General features: G+C 39.2%; 1 protein-coding gene across 1 annotated transcript in view; it reads right to left on the reverse strand.

The window, feature by feature from the left end:
• SLC26A8 (solute carrier family 26 member 8) overlaps positions 1–17,145 on the reverse strand; it is a 66,370-nt gene that overhangs the window by 21,910 nt on the left and 27,315 nt on the right. Inside the window, 5 exon segments of the mRNA XM_007467293.1 lie at positions 339–452; positions 1,988–2,135; positions 6,248–6,330; positions 16,002–16,151; positions 16,841–17,005. Of these exon segments, the coding sequence (XP_007467355.1) occupies positions 339–452; positions 1,988–2,135; positions 6,248–6,330; positions 16,002–16,151; positions 16,841–17,005 (660 nt within the window).

The raw sequence follows: 17,145 nt of genomic DNA on the forward strand, positions 1-17,145 counted from the left end.
CCATAGAAAAAAATGTTAATAGGTGATGGTTGGTTTATCTGAAATATTATCTTTTAGGTATGTTACATGGAAAGTAGCTTTTTGTGGGCTAATATATAGAAGCCTTTAACAGAACAGTATTTTTATAGAAAATGACTTTCAAGTTACACATTGACAGATAGCTTTTAAGACAAAATCTAAGCAAAAAATAAGCCAAGCATGAAATCCAAATTCTTCCCAAACAAGCATCACATTAAAACAGTAACATAGTTAAACTAATATAATCCCCTTCTGTGAATATACATATGAATAGACCTAAGTGTCTTTCTGTATTAGAGATCAAATTCTATTTCACATACCTGTTGTCTTCCTCCAGCTTTATCCTGGATAATAGTCCTGACAACAGCACCAGTAAACACATAAGATCTGAAAAATGAACTGACGACATTGCAAAGGCCAATGGCTATTAAATCCTGTAAAGAAATGGCAAATACTTTAGTCCCACTGTTTGTCAAAGAAGGCTGATTTGAGTTTGAACTAAAGGTATACTGTTATTTCTTATGCATGAAGATAGGGTTGTTTACATCACTTCAAATAACACTGAAATATTATTGGAAAGAAGTGAAGGATGGTAAATCTGATTTCTTCATTTTAGCTAGAGATCATAAGGAAAGTCCTTTTTCAAAGTGAGTAAATGAGACATTTGCCTTGTTATTCTCTTCCGCATGATTGCTGGGAATTAGGATGACAGGGAGAAATACAGTACTATTTTTCTTGCTTCCTTCTATACTATCCTAAAGTCAAAGTGGGACACCGATTGAACCCAGGCCAGGCAGTGAAAGCCCGGAATCCTAACCATTAGGCCACCAGGCCGTGCCAAGCGGCTTGCAGGATCTTAGTTCCCCGACCAGGGATTGAACCTTGGGGCCACGGCAGTGAAAGCACCGAGTTCTAATCACTGGACCGCCAGGGAAGTCCCCATATTCCCTTTTTAATTTCTAGGGAAAAAGCCAAACTCAAAATGGTCGGAGACTAAAAAAAAGAAAATGACAAGGACTATTTCTGGGAGGCCAACTTAATTGTATTATTAGCCTAGTTTTGATATTCCACTGCATTTCTTTTTAAGAAATATTTATTTATTTATTTGGCTGCACTGGGTCTTCGTTGTGGAATGTGGGATTTCTTTAGTTGCGGCATGCGAACTCTTAGTTGTGGCACGTGGGTTCTAGTTCCCTGGTCAGAGATGGAACTCGGAGCCCCCCGCATTGGGAGAGCGGAGTCAGCTACTGGACCACGAGGGAAGTCCCTCTACTGCATTTCTTATTGTGCTTTGGTATGTGGTTGACTTTTAAGGACTTGGTGGAAAGGAAGATAAAAGGGGAGGAGAGGAACTCTGCTAGCTTAACAACATGATGTCATACATTACCTTCTTGCCTCCCTACACCATATCTGTTCTACAGTAACCACACACATTAATTCAAGTGGCTTCAGAGTTAAGTAGGTCACACTTCTCAAAAATCCTTTGGTAGGACTTCCCTCGTGGTGCAGTGGTTAAGAATCCACCTGCCAATGCAGGGGACACAGGTTCGAGCCCTGGTCCGGGAAGATCCCGCAGGCCGTGGAACAACTAAGCCCGTGTGCCATAACTACTGAGCCTCTGCTCTAGAGCCCACGTACCACAACTACTGAAGCCTGCATGCCTAGAGCCTGTGCTCCACAACAAAAGAAGCCACCACAGTGAGAAGCCCGCGCACCACAACGAAGAGTAGCCCCCACTCGCCTCAACTAGAGAAAGCCCCCACACAGCAACGAAGACCCAACGCAGCCAAAAATAAATAAATAATTAAAAATAAATTTTTAAAACATCCTTTGGTAATTGTAATTCAAATCATGGCCCAAGTGACTCTCTGGTTACAGAAGAATCCAGTCTTCATTTTAACTGCAGGCTAAGGTTAGAGAACAAAGATTAAAGGGTCACAGAAAGTAATAGAAAGGCCTGTCCTCTCACCTGGTTGGAATTGACATCATAGTTATGGAAACTGGCAATCTTCCTGCCCAGAAATATGAGCAGAGAGGAGCTCACTAAAGCTAAGGAGAACGCTTCTAAAAGAACTTCAGTAAGATTGCTCATATCTGGCGTTACAGGAAACAGGAAGCTGGAATAAAATGGTGGAATTATTCCTAGATAGCAGGAATCATTTATTGGCGTCTCCCCCACTCCAACCTTATCGTACTTTATCATCCATTTCAAAGGGTCTGACCCTTTTTAAAAAAATAAAAATAAGAGATAAGAAGAGCAACTCAGGCAGCAGCTTGCCAAAACTGCCAGCAAATCAAGCCAGGTTACTAAAGCCATTAAGAGAACATGCTCTGCTATCTTCTAGTTCAAGGTTTCTGCCATGTACCAATGGCAACAGATAGGACAGGCGAAACTACAAAAATCGATGAAAAATAGTTTATTCACACTGTTTGAGACCATACCAGTGGGTAACCAACAGGCATATATCATATCTAAGATGGTTTAGAGCTAAAAAGCTCAATGTATTCCCTTCTAGTCAAACTCAAATCTTTTAGGGTATAATTTTAGTCATTGTCCTTTGTAAAAATTGCTTCTGATTCTTATCCACACCTTTTTTTCCCAATTATTTTAATTGGGTAAAATACACATAACATGATTTACCATCTTAGCCATTTTTAAATGTACTGTTCAGTGGTATTAAATACATTCATAATGTGCAACCATCACCACCATCTACTCCATAACTCCTTCATCTTGTAAAACTGAAACTCTATAACTATTAATCAATAACTCTCCATTTCTCCCTCCCCCTAGCTCTGACAACCACCATTTTACTTTCTGTCTTGGTGATTTTGACTACTAAGTACCTCAGATAAGTGGAATCATATAGTAATTGTCTTTCTCTGACTGGCTTATTTCACTTAGCATAATGTCCTCAAGGTTCATCGATGTTGTAGTATATGTCAGAATTTCCTTCCTTTTTAAGGATGAATAATATTCTATTGTATGAGGGGAGTTGAATGCTAAAATATTTGGATTTTCAGTGCCCAAATTAAGCACATTCCAGAACTGTTATGAAGCCTTCAGTCTCTCTCTCCCATTTCACAATTAATACTGAATTCCAATCAAATCTTAGACAATTTCAGCTAAGCCACTGGGGCTAGTCACAAACAAGAAAAGTCCAGTCTTAACCTGCTGCCATTGTGAGTTCATAGGCACTAGGGAGCCATTGAAGGTTCTTGAGCAGCAGAAAAATTGTGTTCGGAGTATCTGTCTATAGAAAAAAAAAAAGTGCTCCAGTTGGGGCATTGTTGCGAGATAAATACAGCTTTGTTTAAAGTTTATCTTTCCCTCACACCTGCCATGCTGTGAAGGAGAGTCTGTTTGGTGTTTGTTTTGTCTGAGTCACCACCCACTGAATTATTCTGTCATGAGTGTAGCAGCTTCCAGAGTTAGGGTAAAGGCACAGACTAAAGTGAGTTCCAGATTCTATGTGACCTCGACCAACTCAGTCTGAGCTGTTTAATTTGTATTCAAGAGATGTGACAAGATTCTGTTTTTTAAAGGTGACAATGGGTCACCTAGTATTCTAGACTCAATGTGAATAAACTGTAAAAATTCATTTCCGTATCTTTGTGTCTAAGGTGTTTTGTGTGTAAAATACTTGTGTGGTATATTCCTTTTATTAATTCTATAAATAAAACTATATTCTTACTGTCAAAAAATATTCTATTGTATGTATATAACACATTTTGCTTAACCATTCATCCGTCGATGGACACATTGTTTCTTCCACATTTCAGCTATTGTGAGTAATGCTGCTATGAACATAGGTGCACAAATATCTCTTCAAGACACTTCTTTTAACTTTGGGCGGTATATATCCAGAAGTAGAATTGCTGGATCATTTGGCAATTCTATTTTTAATTTTTTGAGGAATCAGCATACTACTTTCCACAGTGGCTGTACATTTTACATTCCCACTAACAGTGCACAAGTGTTCCATTTTCTCCACATCCTCACCAACACTTGTTATTTTCGTCTTTTTTTAAAAAAAAATAGTAGTCATACTAATGAGTGTGAGGTGGTATCTATTGAATTATTGTAGTTTTGATTTGCATTTCCCAAATGATTAGTGATGTTGAGCATGTTATGTGTTTACTGGCCATTTGTGTATCATCCTTGGAAAAATGTCTTTTCAAGTCCTTTCTCCACTTTTTGAGTCAGGTTGTTGGTTTTTTGTTGTTGTGTTTTAGGAGTTCTCTACATATTTTGGATGTTAATCCCTTAGCATATATGATTTGCAAATATTTTCTCCTATTCTGTGAATTGTCTTTTTTCTCTGTTGAAAGTGTCTCTTGATGCACAAAAGATTTTAATTTTCATGAATTTATTGCCCAAATCTATGTAGGTAAACCTTAAATATTTAGTATGATAATAGCATAAACTACTGTTTTTTTCCTTCCTGATGTTTTCTGTAACATTCAATTCTTTGTCAGCAATTTAGTTAAAAGGGGACATGGACGTGGAAGGAACTAACCTAAATTGTTCAGTTTTTCTAGTCCCTGGCAACTGTGGATAAGCAGGTAATAAAAAGGGAGTTCAAAGCAATACCTAAAATTAGATTTTTGAAATGTTTGTTTCTCTACCTATACCCTTGAATCTTATGATGAAATATAAGCAAAGGTTAATTGTGTGCTTTTTAAGTCATTAATAACAGAAGCATATTAAGTATAATAGAGGGGTTATTATACTAGATTTTGGAATTAAATAGAAATGGGCTCAAATAGTAGCTCTGACACTGACCAGCTGTGTGAGCTCGGATAAGGAATTTAAACTTGGTAACCCTTAGTTTCCTGAGCCATAAAAAGAAGATAATATCTTCCTTATAGTATTACTGTGAGGAACAAATGACATAAAATAATTACATAAAGCATCAATCCCATTGTTGCCCTTGTCATTTTTTTTTCCTGAGGGCAGAGACCAAGTCTTATTTGCCATTGTATTCCCTGGTACTTAGGTTGCCTGCTCACAGTTTAAAAAAAGTGAACAGAATTTCAAATGTATTTAATCATCATTAGATTTCACTGAGAACTGGTAGGATATGAGATTAATTCAATCTGGTTGCATCAAAGTAGCCTCTGTTTTGTATGCTGGGGGCTAGCCAATATCATTGACTCTTTGCTGTATTCCCTATTGAAGAACATGAGGAAATAAACAATGCTCTTCAAAAGCCTTCTCATGAGCCAAGAAACTGTGGTATGCGGCCTTTCTTAGCTAAAGTGATTCATCTGGTCAAGGTTAAAGAAACTATAATTCCCTAACAGAAGCAAGAATGATGCCCCATAGTCACTGGTAGGAATCATAATGTAAATTAATTGCAAGTCCTTAAGAACTCCATATGCCAGACTACTTGAAGAAGGCTTTCTACTCAGAGTGATGAAGTAATGTTGCTCAAGGACACCCATTCAGTCTAAGTAGGTGAAGACAGAAGGAATGCTCACCTCCTGAGCACTGAAGCCCAGAGAGAGGCTAGGAAAACAGAGGTATCTCTTGTCCCATCCTTGAGAGTTAATCAGACAGGTATGGAGGTTGAGAAGGTTCATAATGTGCTGTGAGAAAGATGCATGAGTCTCTCTGGTATTCAGTGCATCCAAGCAGTTTACTTGGGTAAGGGGATTGGCTCAACCATGGGAAGAGAGTCAAAGGCTGACCAGAGAAGGACAGGGTTGTCCTAGCCCTTGTCCTTTAGAACCTCTGTGTTCTAAAATGAACTTGAGCCCATGACCCAGATTTGGCTGTGGCCAGAGACTGTTAGCAGAGAATATTGTTTTAAAAAAAATTAATAAACAGAAAATAATTAAGTAGAGTTGGGAGACCAAAACGGGGAGTTCTCACACCCTGTGACCATTGCAGAGCCCAACAGGAAGAAGAAAGACTCTTCTTTCCTGGCAAAGGACTCAGCCAATGAAAAGCCATAGACTTTTTGTTTACCATAGCTCCCCCCACTCCAATTTTATTTTTTCCTTTATAAAAACTTCTTCCCTTGCTGTGGGAGGACTTGCATGTGACTCACCATGGTTGCAGACCCCAAATTGCAATTCTTTGCCGATCCCGAATAAACCCATCCTTGCTGGAGAACTAACTGGCACTCTGTTTTGGTCAATGATACCAAACAGGCTATGTAGTCAGAGGCTAAGAGGATTTAACAGGAAGGGAAAAGTAGTCTTGAAAAGTGGAATTACCAACCTATAAGGAATCATATCAATGAGCATCTTGCTGTTTTCTGTGTCCACGTTTACCTTGTTTGCAAATGCAGCAAACCCAAGAATCTGTAGGGGTTTAAAAAGAAAAGGCATGTGATCATCTAAATATTATGCATTGCTTCCAAGAGCAGAGGTGCCCATAGCCTCTGGCAGCACAGGGAATGCAATACATGGCAGTCCCTATACATGAAGGTTGGAGAAAGAGGCAGTGCCAGTTCAGTGGAACAACAAAGGCAGAAGTCCTCCCCAACACTTCTGGTTCCCTGAACTCTTTTTAGCACTGTAACCAGAATGAAAAACAACTTGGTCTCTGACAGTAATAGGAAAAAATGGTTGCCCTAGACTTCTCTTTCCTCACCAACTTTAAATATCTGGATCAAGTATAAACATGTTTTCAGATAATAGCTGTAACCAAGGCCTCAGTTTTAAAAGTTTTAAAATCTAGGTACACTGTCCCAATACAAGTAAGCCCTCTGGGGGATTGTTGAGGTATATTGATAATCATTAATAACCATTAATAAGATGGAGCAGCATTTGATAGCACACACGAAAAATTGCTTCAGCGAAGCAATTACTTGCTTTCTTTTTTCTCCTTTCATTTCCTTCTGAAATGCCAAGTCTCCCTTCCATTTCTAATGTCTGTTAGAGGGAAAACAGACAAGCTAGCAGCTGTTACACCTTACAAAGACCTCACACCAAAGCAAATTAAAGCAGAGACAAGAGAACTCAATGCCCATTTAAAAATAATAATATATAGTTGCTTTACCCCATTATCCCTACTAACACATGAATCCTTTCCCAGCATCTACTCTAAGAGTTCAGCCAGACACTGAGCAGGATAGCAGTTGGTTTACCTGTGATGCTGTGTTCAGATGACAACCCCTAGGAAGCCTACAGATCAGAATGGAAGGAAGATCTGGATCAACAGAAAAGTTGTGATCTTTATATAGTTAAGGGACAAGAAGTGTGGCAAGTGGCCAAGAAACTCTTTCATTTCCAGTATAAAGTTTACACTTGCTCATTAAGGAAAATAGAGAAAATATGAAAAATTTAAAAGCAGAAATAAATCACTCAAAGATAACTACTATTGATGCTTTTTTTTGGTGTTTGCTATACGGCTTAAATATACACATATACAAATACACACATACACGTACATTAATTATGAACATACAGTATGTACAATTTCTTATATCTATGAAACTCTTGAATTATTTGTCAGTTTATTTTACCTGGATCCCAAATATTGCCTTGAAATTCTCCCTTAATATTTGAGACTATCATCTAAAGGACAGATTGGTGGGTATGTGCAGTTTCCTCCAGCACATCCTTTTTTTTTTTTTTGGCTGGGTTGGGTCTTCGTTGCTGCACGCAGGCTTTCTCTAGTTGCAGCGAGCGGGGGCTACTCTTTGTTGTGGTGCGCAGGCTTCTCATTGTGGTGGCTTCTCTTGTTGTGGGGCACAGGCTTTAGGCACGCAGGCTTCAGTAGTTGTGGCATGTGGGCTCAGCAGTTGTGGCTCGCGGGCTCTAGAGCGCAGGCTCAGTAGTTGTGGTGCACAGGCTTAGTTGCTCCACGGCATGTGGAACCTTCCCCAACCAGGGCTTGAACCCATGTCCCCTGCATTGGCAGGTGGATTCTTAACCACTGTGCCACCAGGGAAGCCCAACTCCAGCACATCTTAGTTTCACAGTAGTTTCTTATGGGGTGTTGTGAAAAGCTTTTCACCCGCTACACCATAGCAGCTGTCATCCTCCCTCTCCTACTTTCCTCATTTCCAAGGGAAACACGGAGGTCTTTTTCCAATTCTAAACTACATCTCTAATCCCTGCTATATAGTAGAAAATGTTCCCAGTCACTTGACTTGACATGTGTATAAGTAGTGTATTGCAGGCTTCAATAACCTTTGAGGATAAATCAGGTCACAAAAAAGTTTAATGTCTAATTTGCAATAATTCTAAGCCTCCACCTACATTTGTTGCTGGACCTCAGTTTATTTCTCCACTTCACTTCATGGTGCATCCTAATTATTTATAGCATTCCTCAAAGGAATGTCTTAACTATGGCTCACAAACCAATCTGTCAGCCATAGTCAACCCACAGCATCCTCTATACTCTTACTCCTCTCCTTTCCTAATAACCCAGGTTAATGTTATTGCCTTTGAGGTTGCTTAAAGGAACATCACTATGATCCCTGCTGCTGATGTCTCTTAAAAGAGGGTTGATTTGTGACAACATGGATGGACCTTGAGGGCATTATGCTAAGTGAAATAAGCTAGACAGAGAAAGACAAATACTGCATGGTATCACTTATACGTGGAATCTAAAACAAAAAAGAAAACAGTCACGCTCATAGAAACAGAGAGTAGAAAAGTGGTTTCCAGGGACTGAGGGATGGGGGGATTGAGAAAGGTTGGTAAAACAGTGCAAACTTTCAGCTACAAGATGAATAAGGTCTGAGGATCTAACGTAAAACATGGTGACTAGGGCTTCCCTGGTGGCACAGTGGTTAAGAATCCGCCTGCCAATGCAGGGGACGCGGGTTTGAGCCCTGGTCCGGGAAGATCCCACATGCTACAGAGCAACTAAGCCTGTGCGCCACAACTACTGAAGCCCACATGCCTAGAGCTCGTGCTCTGCAACAAGAGAAGCCACTGCAATGAGAAGCCCGCACACCACAACGAAGAGTAGCTCCCGCTCACCATAACTAGAGAAAGCCCGCAAGCAGCAACAAACACCCAACACAGCCAAAAATAAATAAATAAATTTATTAAAAAAACAAAACAAAACATGGTGACTATAGTTGATAACATTTTATTATATACTTAAAAATAGCTAAGAGAGCAGAACTTAAATGTTCTCACCAAAAAAAAAAAAAAAAAAGATAAATGTATGGGGTATGGATGTGTTAACTAGATGGGGGAAATCCTTTCACAATCTATATCTGTATCAAATCATCATGATGCACACTTTAAATATCTTATAATTTTATACCTGAATAAAGCTGGAATCAAAGAGAGACACAGATGGGCTTCCCTGGTGGCGCAGTGGTTGAGAGTCCGCCTGCCAATGCAGGGGACATGGGTTCGTGCCCCGGTCCGGGAAGATCCCACATGCCGTGGAGCAGCTGGGCCCGTGAGCCATGGCTGCTGAGCCTGCGCGTCTGGAGCCTGTGCTCCGCAATGGGAGAGGCCACAACATTGAGAGGCCCACGTACCGCAAAAAAAAAAGAAAAAGAAAAAGAAAAAAAAGAGAGACACAGAAACAGAGATAGAAACAGAGAGAGTGCGCTGATGTCTCTGTCACAGATGCCATCTGCTGGTGACTCCAAAGCCTCAGCTTCCTAAAAGCCAGAGTTGTACTTGGTTCCAAGAGAAGGAGAGGTTGCCTCTGACTCCACTCCCCAAACTCCATATGCACATTGTTCCCTGGGTTCTAGGGCCCCACTATTTGTATACAGTGTTTTGGAAGGCCTTTTGTAAAAGCAGCCATTTAGCTTTCGGCCTTTATGAATTGATAGCTTTTTAACTACTCCAAGGAAGAAAGGATATGCACCTCCACAAGAAGTAGACAACAGTTATAAGACAGAGCTTGGTCTCAGTTTCCAAAGCAATTCCTATACTCTTTCAATCATGAAGAGTATGGATCTGGATTAGTTAGCATAGAATATGTTATACTGTGGCAGTATACCAACCATGAGATCTTAGTGTCCTAGCACTTGAAAGTTATTTTTTTACCCACACAAAATCCACTGTGGGTCAGTGTCTCTTCAGGACAGCTTCTTTGCAAATAGTGCCTTGGGGATCCAGGCTAATTCTTCCTGGAGACTCTATCACCTCAACATATAGCCCCTATGATTACTACAGCAGGGGAAGAAGGAACATTGGGAACTCATGCCTATTCGCCTATGCTTTAGCCCCAAAGTTGCATGGTCCCGCCTAACTATAAGGGCAGCTGGGAAATATAGGGGTGCACACAGTGAACTTTAATTATCTCTATCACAGAACACTTCTTAAAGGGAAAATAATGCTCATGGACACCCAAAGATTTATTGATCCTTGTAAGAGAAATGCTGACTCCAAAAACCTGAGCTTTATTTATGAAAATCTCTTTAGTATTATAAAAATGTTAACTGCAAAAGATAAATTTTATCAGATTTCTTTTTCTTTTTCTTCTTCTTTTTTGGCCGCGCTTTGTGGCTTGTGGGATCTTAGTTCCCTGGACCAGGGATTGAACCCACGCCCTCCTCAGTGAAAGCGTGGAGTCCTAACCAGTGGACCACCAGGGAATTCCCCCAGATTTCTTAAAACAAACAAGAAATGTCATCTTTAGACAACATTTTTTTAACATTCTCAAAAAGAAAGAAAACAATCATATTTATTTAGTTTAACATTTCCCCTGATCTAAAGAAAAAGATGTTAAAAAAACCTAGGACAGGGGCTTCCCTGGTGGCGCAGTAGTTGAGAGTCCGCCTGCCGATGCAGGGGACACGGGTTTGTGCCCCGGTCCGGGAAGAACCCACATGCCGCGGAGCGACTGGGCCCGTGAGCCATGGCCGCTGAGCCTGCGCGTCCTGAGCCTGTGCTCTGCAACGGGAGAGGCCACAACAGTGAGAGGCCCGTGTAGCACACACACACACACACACACACACACACACACACACACACAAAATAATAAATAAATAAATAAAATATTAAAAAAAATAAAAAACAAAAACCTAGGACATATACATGAACACACACCTTCCCCAGCAGCCCCTCCTCCCCGAACCCAGCTCTGCCACTTAGTGACATGGATTAGTTTTCATTTAACATCTCATCTCCCTCAATTTCTTTACTGTAGCATAGGGAGAATGAAAGGAGGCTGAATAACAGTGTGGTTGCTGCTATACTAAAATAGAAATGAAACCTCTACATAAAAGAATACAGAAATTCATCAACACTGAGCATAGGCCTGTCATGTATTTGTTTGAAAGAGGAAAGGTGAGAATAACTGAAAGTACAGGAATATCAATTGTAGTTGACTTTGGATAGAGCAGCTATAGGAATTTCTTTTCCTCCTTTTTTTTTTTCTTTCTGTTTTTCAAAATTGCTAGAATTCCTGGCGGTCCAGTGGTTAGGACGCCATGCTTCCATTGCTGGGGGCCTGGGTTTGATTCCTAGTCAGGGAACTAAGATCCCACAAGCCACGTGGCATGGCCAAAAAAAAACCTGCTAGAATGAGCCTGTATTACTGTCATAAAGGAAAAAAAAAAACACACTATTTTTCAAATAGTATGAAAAAGAGGCAATAGATAAAAGTCTTTGAAAAATAAGCATGTTTAAAAAAATATAAGCTAACTAAATGTATGTATTCAGCTTTGTCACAATTCAACATACATTTTTTTTTTTTTTTGCGGTATGCGGGCCTCTCACTCTTGAGGCCTCTCCCGTTGTGGAACACAGGCTCCGGACGCGCAGGCTCAGCGGCCATGGCTCACGGGCCCAGCCATTCCGCAGCACGTGGGATCTTCCCGGACCAGGGCACGAACCCATTTCCCCTGCATCGGCAAGCGGACTCTCAACCACTGCACCACCAGGGAAGCCCTCAACATACATTTTTAAAATATTATTTTTACAATTCTCCTATGAACATTTCCCTTCCGAGGTTACTTGCTTTTAATTTAATTTAAAAAATACGTATTTTAAATGATCTGAACCATGAGTTTGGAGTATCAAAACACTTACCAGAAACATCCCACTTACAACAAAAGACAGATCATCCAGATAGAAAATTAATAAGGAAACAAAAGCCTTAAATGACACATTAGACCAGACAGACTTAATTGATATTTATAGAACATTCCATCCAAAAGCAGCAGAATATACTTTCTTCTCAAGTGTACACGGAACATTCTCTAGGATAGATCACATCTTGAGTCACAAATCAAGCCTCAGTAAATTTAAGAAAATTGAAATCATATCAACCACCTTTTCCAACCACAATGCTATGAGATTAGAAATCAATTATGGAAAAAAAACTGTAAAGAACACAAACACATGGAGGCTAAACAATATGCTACTAAATAACCAATGGATCATGGAAGAAGTCAAAGAGGAAATCAAAAAATACCTAGAAAAAAATGACAATGAAAACACGATGACCCAAAACATATGGGATGCAGCAAAAGAAATTCTAAGAGGGAAGTTTATAGTAATACAATACTACCTCAAGAAACAAGAAAAATCTCAAATAAACAATCTAATCCTGCACCTAAAGGAACTAGAGAAAGAGGAATAAACAAAACCCAAAGTTAGTAGAAGGAAAGAAATCATAAAGATCAGAGCAGAAATAAATGAAATAGAAATGAAGAAAACTATAGCAAAGATCAATGAAACTAAAAGCTGGTTCTGGGCTTCCCTGGTGGCGCAGTGGTTGAGAGTCCGCCTGCCGATGCAGGGGACATGGATTCGTGCCCCAGTCCAGGAGGATCCCACGTGCCACGGAGCAGCTGGGCCTGTGAGTCATGGCCACTAAGCCTGCGTGTCCAGAGACTGTGCTCCGCAGTGGGAGAGGACACAACAGTGAGAGGCCCGCATACCGCAAAAAAAAAAAAAAAAAAAAGCTGGTTCTTTGAGAAGATCAACAAAATTGATAAACCATTAGCCAGACACATCAAGAAAAAAAGGGAGAGGACTCAAATCAATAAAAATTAGAAATGAAAAAGGAAAAGTAACAACTGACACTGCAGAAATACAAAGGATCATAAGGGACTACTACAAGCAACTCTATGCCAATAAAATGGACAACCTGGAAGAAATGGACAAATTCTTAGAAAGGTATAACCTTCCAAGACTGAACCAGGAAGAAATAGAAAATATGAACAGACCAATCACAAGTAATGAAATTGAAACTGTGATTAAAAATCCTCCAACAAATAAAAGTCCAGGACCAGATGGCTTCACAGGTGAATTCTATCAAGCATTTAGAGAAAAGCTAACACCTATCCTTCTCAAACTTTTCCAAAAAACTTGAAGAGGGAGGAACACTCCCAAGCTCATTCTATGAGGCCATCATCACCCTGATACCAAAACCAGACAAAGATATCACAAAAAAAGAAAATTGCAGGCCAATATCACTGATGAACATAGATGCAAAAATCTTCAACAAAATACAAGCAAACAGAATCCAACAGCACATTAAAAGGATCATACACCATGATCAAGTCAGATTTATCCCAGGGATGTAAGGATTCTTCAATATACACAAATCAATCAATGTGATACACCACATTACAAACTGAAGAATAAAAACCACATGATCATCTCAATAGATGCAGAAAAAGCTTTTGACAAAATTCAACACCCAGTTATGATAAAAACTCTCCAGAAAGTGGGCATAGAGGGAACCTACCTCAACATAATAAAGGCCATGTATGACAAGTGCACAGCTAACATCACTCTCAATGGTGAAAAACTGAAAGCATTTCCTCTAAGATCAGGAACAAGATAAGGATGGCCACTCTCGCCACTATTATTCAACATAGTTTTGGAAGTCCTGGCCACGGCAATCAGAGAAGAAAAAGAAATAAAAGGAATCCAAGTGGGAAAAGAAGAAGTAAAACTGTCACTCTTTGCAGATGACTTGATACTATACACAGAAAATCCTCAAGAGGCCACCAGAAAACTACTAGAACTTATCAGTGAATCTGGTAAAATTATAGGATACAAAATCAATACACAGAAATCTCTTGCATTCCTATATACTAACAATGAAAGGTCAGAAAGAGAAATTAAGGAAACAATCCCACTTACCACCACAACAAAAATAATAATACCTAGGAATAAACCTACCTAAGGAGACAAAAGACCTGTACTCAGAAAACTATAGGATACTGATTAAAGAAATCAAAGACAACACTAACGGATGGAGAAACATACTATGTTCTTGGATTGGAAGGATCAATACTGTGAAAATGACTATACTACCCAAAGCAATCTACACGTTCAATGCAATCCCTATCAAATTACCGATGGCAATTTTCCAGAATTAGAACAAAAAATTTTACAATTTGTATGGAAACACTAAAGACCCCAAATAGCCAAAGCAATCTTGAGGGAAAAAATCGGAGCTGGAGGAATTAGACTCCCTGACTTCAGACTATACTACAAAGCTACAGTAATCAAGACAATATGGTACTGGCACAAAAACAGAAATATAGATCAATGGAACAGGATAGAAAGCCCAGAGATAAACCCCCTAATCTATGACAAACCAGGCAAGAATATACAATAGAGAAAAGACAGTGTCTTCAATAAGTGGTGCTGGAAAAACTGGACAGCTACATGTAAAAGCATGACATTAGAATACTCCCTAACACCATACACAAAAATAAACTCAAAATGGATTAAAGACCTAAATGTAAGGCTGGACACTATAAAACTCTTAGAGGAAAATATAGGCAGAACACTCTTTGACATATTTGTCAAATGTCAAATTATGTCAAAACACAATTTGACATAAATTGCTGCAAGATTTTTTGACCCACCTCCTAGAGTAATGAAAATAAAAACAAAAATAAACAAATGGGACCTAATGAAACTTAAAAGCTTTTGCACAGCAAAGGAAACGATAAATAAAACAAAAAGACAACCAAGAGGATGGGAGAAAATATTTGCAAACAAAGCAACCATCAAGGGATTAATCTCCAAAATATACAAACAGCTCATGCAGCTCAATATCAAAAAAAAAGCAACTCAAGGAAAACAATGGGCAGAAGACCTAAATAGACATTTCTCCAAAGAAGACATACAAATGGCCAACAAACACATGAAAACATGCTCAACGTCACTAATCATTAGAGAAATGCAAATCAAAACTACAGTGAGGTATCACCTCACACTGGTCAGAATGGCCATCATCAAAAAATCTACAAATGATAAATGCTGGAGAGGATGTGGAGAAAAGGGAACCCTCCTACACTGTTGGTGGGAATGTAAACTGGTACAACCACTATGGAGAACAGTATGAAGGTTCCTCAAAAAACTAAAACTAAAAACAAACAAACAAACAAACAAACTAAAAATAGAATTACCATATGACCCAGCAATCCCACTCCTGGGCATATACTGGGAGAAAATCATAATTCAAAAAGATACATATACCCCAATGTTCATTACAGCACTATTTACAATAGCCAGGACATGGAAGCAACCTAAATGTCCATCCACAGAGGAATGGATAAAGAAGATGTGGTACCTATATACAATGGAATATTACTCAGCCATAAAAAGGAATGAAATAATGCCATTTGCAGAGACGTGGATAGACCTAGAGACTGTCATACAGAGTGAAGTAAGTCAGAAAGAGAAAAATAAATATGGTATATTAACACATATATGTGGAATACAGAAAAATGATACAGATGAACCAGTTTTCAAAGCAGAAATAGACACTGATGTAGAGAAAAAACTTATGGATACCAACGGGGGAAGGGGGATGGGATGAATTGGGAGATTGGGATTGACATATACACTACTATGTATAAAATAGACAACTAATGAAAACTTACTGTATAGCACAGGGAACTCTACTCAGTGCTCTGTTGTGACCTAAATGGGAAGGAAATCTAAAAAAGAGGGGATATATGTATATGTATAACTGATTCATTTTGCTGTACAGCAGAAACTAACACAACATTGTAAAGCAACTATACTCCAATAAAAAGCAAAACAAAACAAAACAAAATGAAAACACCTACCAGAAAAATTTCCATGGGAAACTTGATGGGGTACTGATTGTAGGAAATTCTGATACATTTGTTGATTCTCAGAGCAACAATAGCAGTTAGAAATAGTAAGATGCTGGTGGAATTAGCTTTGGGGAGACCTATACAGTAGTTAATTATGTTCTGAAAGAAAAAAATTACAGAGGCTTAGAAAGGGATGTAATAATTGCCTAAATCTAGAAAATGACACTCTTTCTAAATTAGTTCAAAAGGAAGTCCCTAGGCAGTGTTGCTGGGCACAGAGGTCTTTATGAGCATTACTAGAACAGTGAGAGCAAGTAGGTGGATACATATTTTTTAATTGAAAACAATATATTAAAAGACTATAATGTCCAGTAAGAAGATAATATACTTTCTATGCTTCAGTGTAGTGAAAAGGACCCAGGAGTTCTGTTTATTAGCCTATTCTTTATCAATTTTCCCAGACCATGTATGTTTAGCTTGGCTCCTAGGCCATGCTTGCATTCAGGGACTACTTTGCATTTTATATTCTGTATATATTATGTTTTAGGATATATGTCTTTCAGGAGGCATGTAACGGGAAGAAGTATGATAATACAGTATCTCAAAGACCAAATTTTAATATAAATCATGTTGGTTTAAAAGGCTGGGGTGAAATGGTTAATGCAACTGGGAACATGGTCCAACTGGCATCTGCAATTAATCAAGACTGTAAATCTAGAAGAGGTGAAATTATTTCTAGGACTCTCTTGACCCAGCTGCCTATGCAGGAGTCTCTCCACCTGGGTCTACTTTTTTGGAGGCAAGGGGAGGGGCATTTGTAAGTCTAGGTGAGGGTAGAAATTACTCACATAGAAGAAGGAGATGGGACCAGAATGGAAACTAATCATAATCCCGAAGATGCAGGTCAACTGGGACAGCATGATGTGTAGTGCCGTGGCAGCCAGGTAAGCACTGATTGCAGCCTCCGGAATGTAAGTGATAATGAAGCCAAAACCCAACATGCCCATTGATAGCTGTAGGGGGTTCAGATGGAAAAGAAAACCAGAGTGAGGAGGAATATCATCAAACCAGCAATGTCACCAATTAGGCAAACTCCAGAGTGGTTCCAAAAAAAAGTTAAGTTAGGCCCCTTTGATAACTCTTGTTCCTCTTT

Source organism: Lipotes vexillifer, unplaced genomic scaffold (assembly GCF_000442215.2).
Source record: "Lipotes vexillifer unplaced genomic scaffold, Lipotes_vexillifer_v1.1 scaffold528, whole genome shotgun sequence".
In the NCBI taxonomy this organism is placed as follows: domain Eukaryota; kingdom Metazoa; phylum Chordata; class Mammalia; order Artiodactyla; family Lipotidae; genus Lipotes; species Lipotes vexillifer.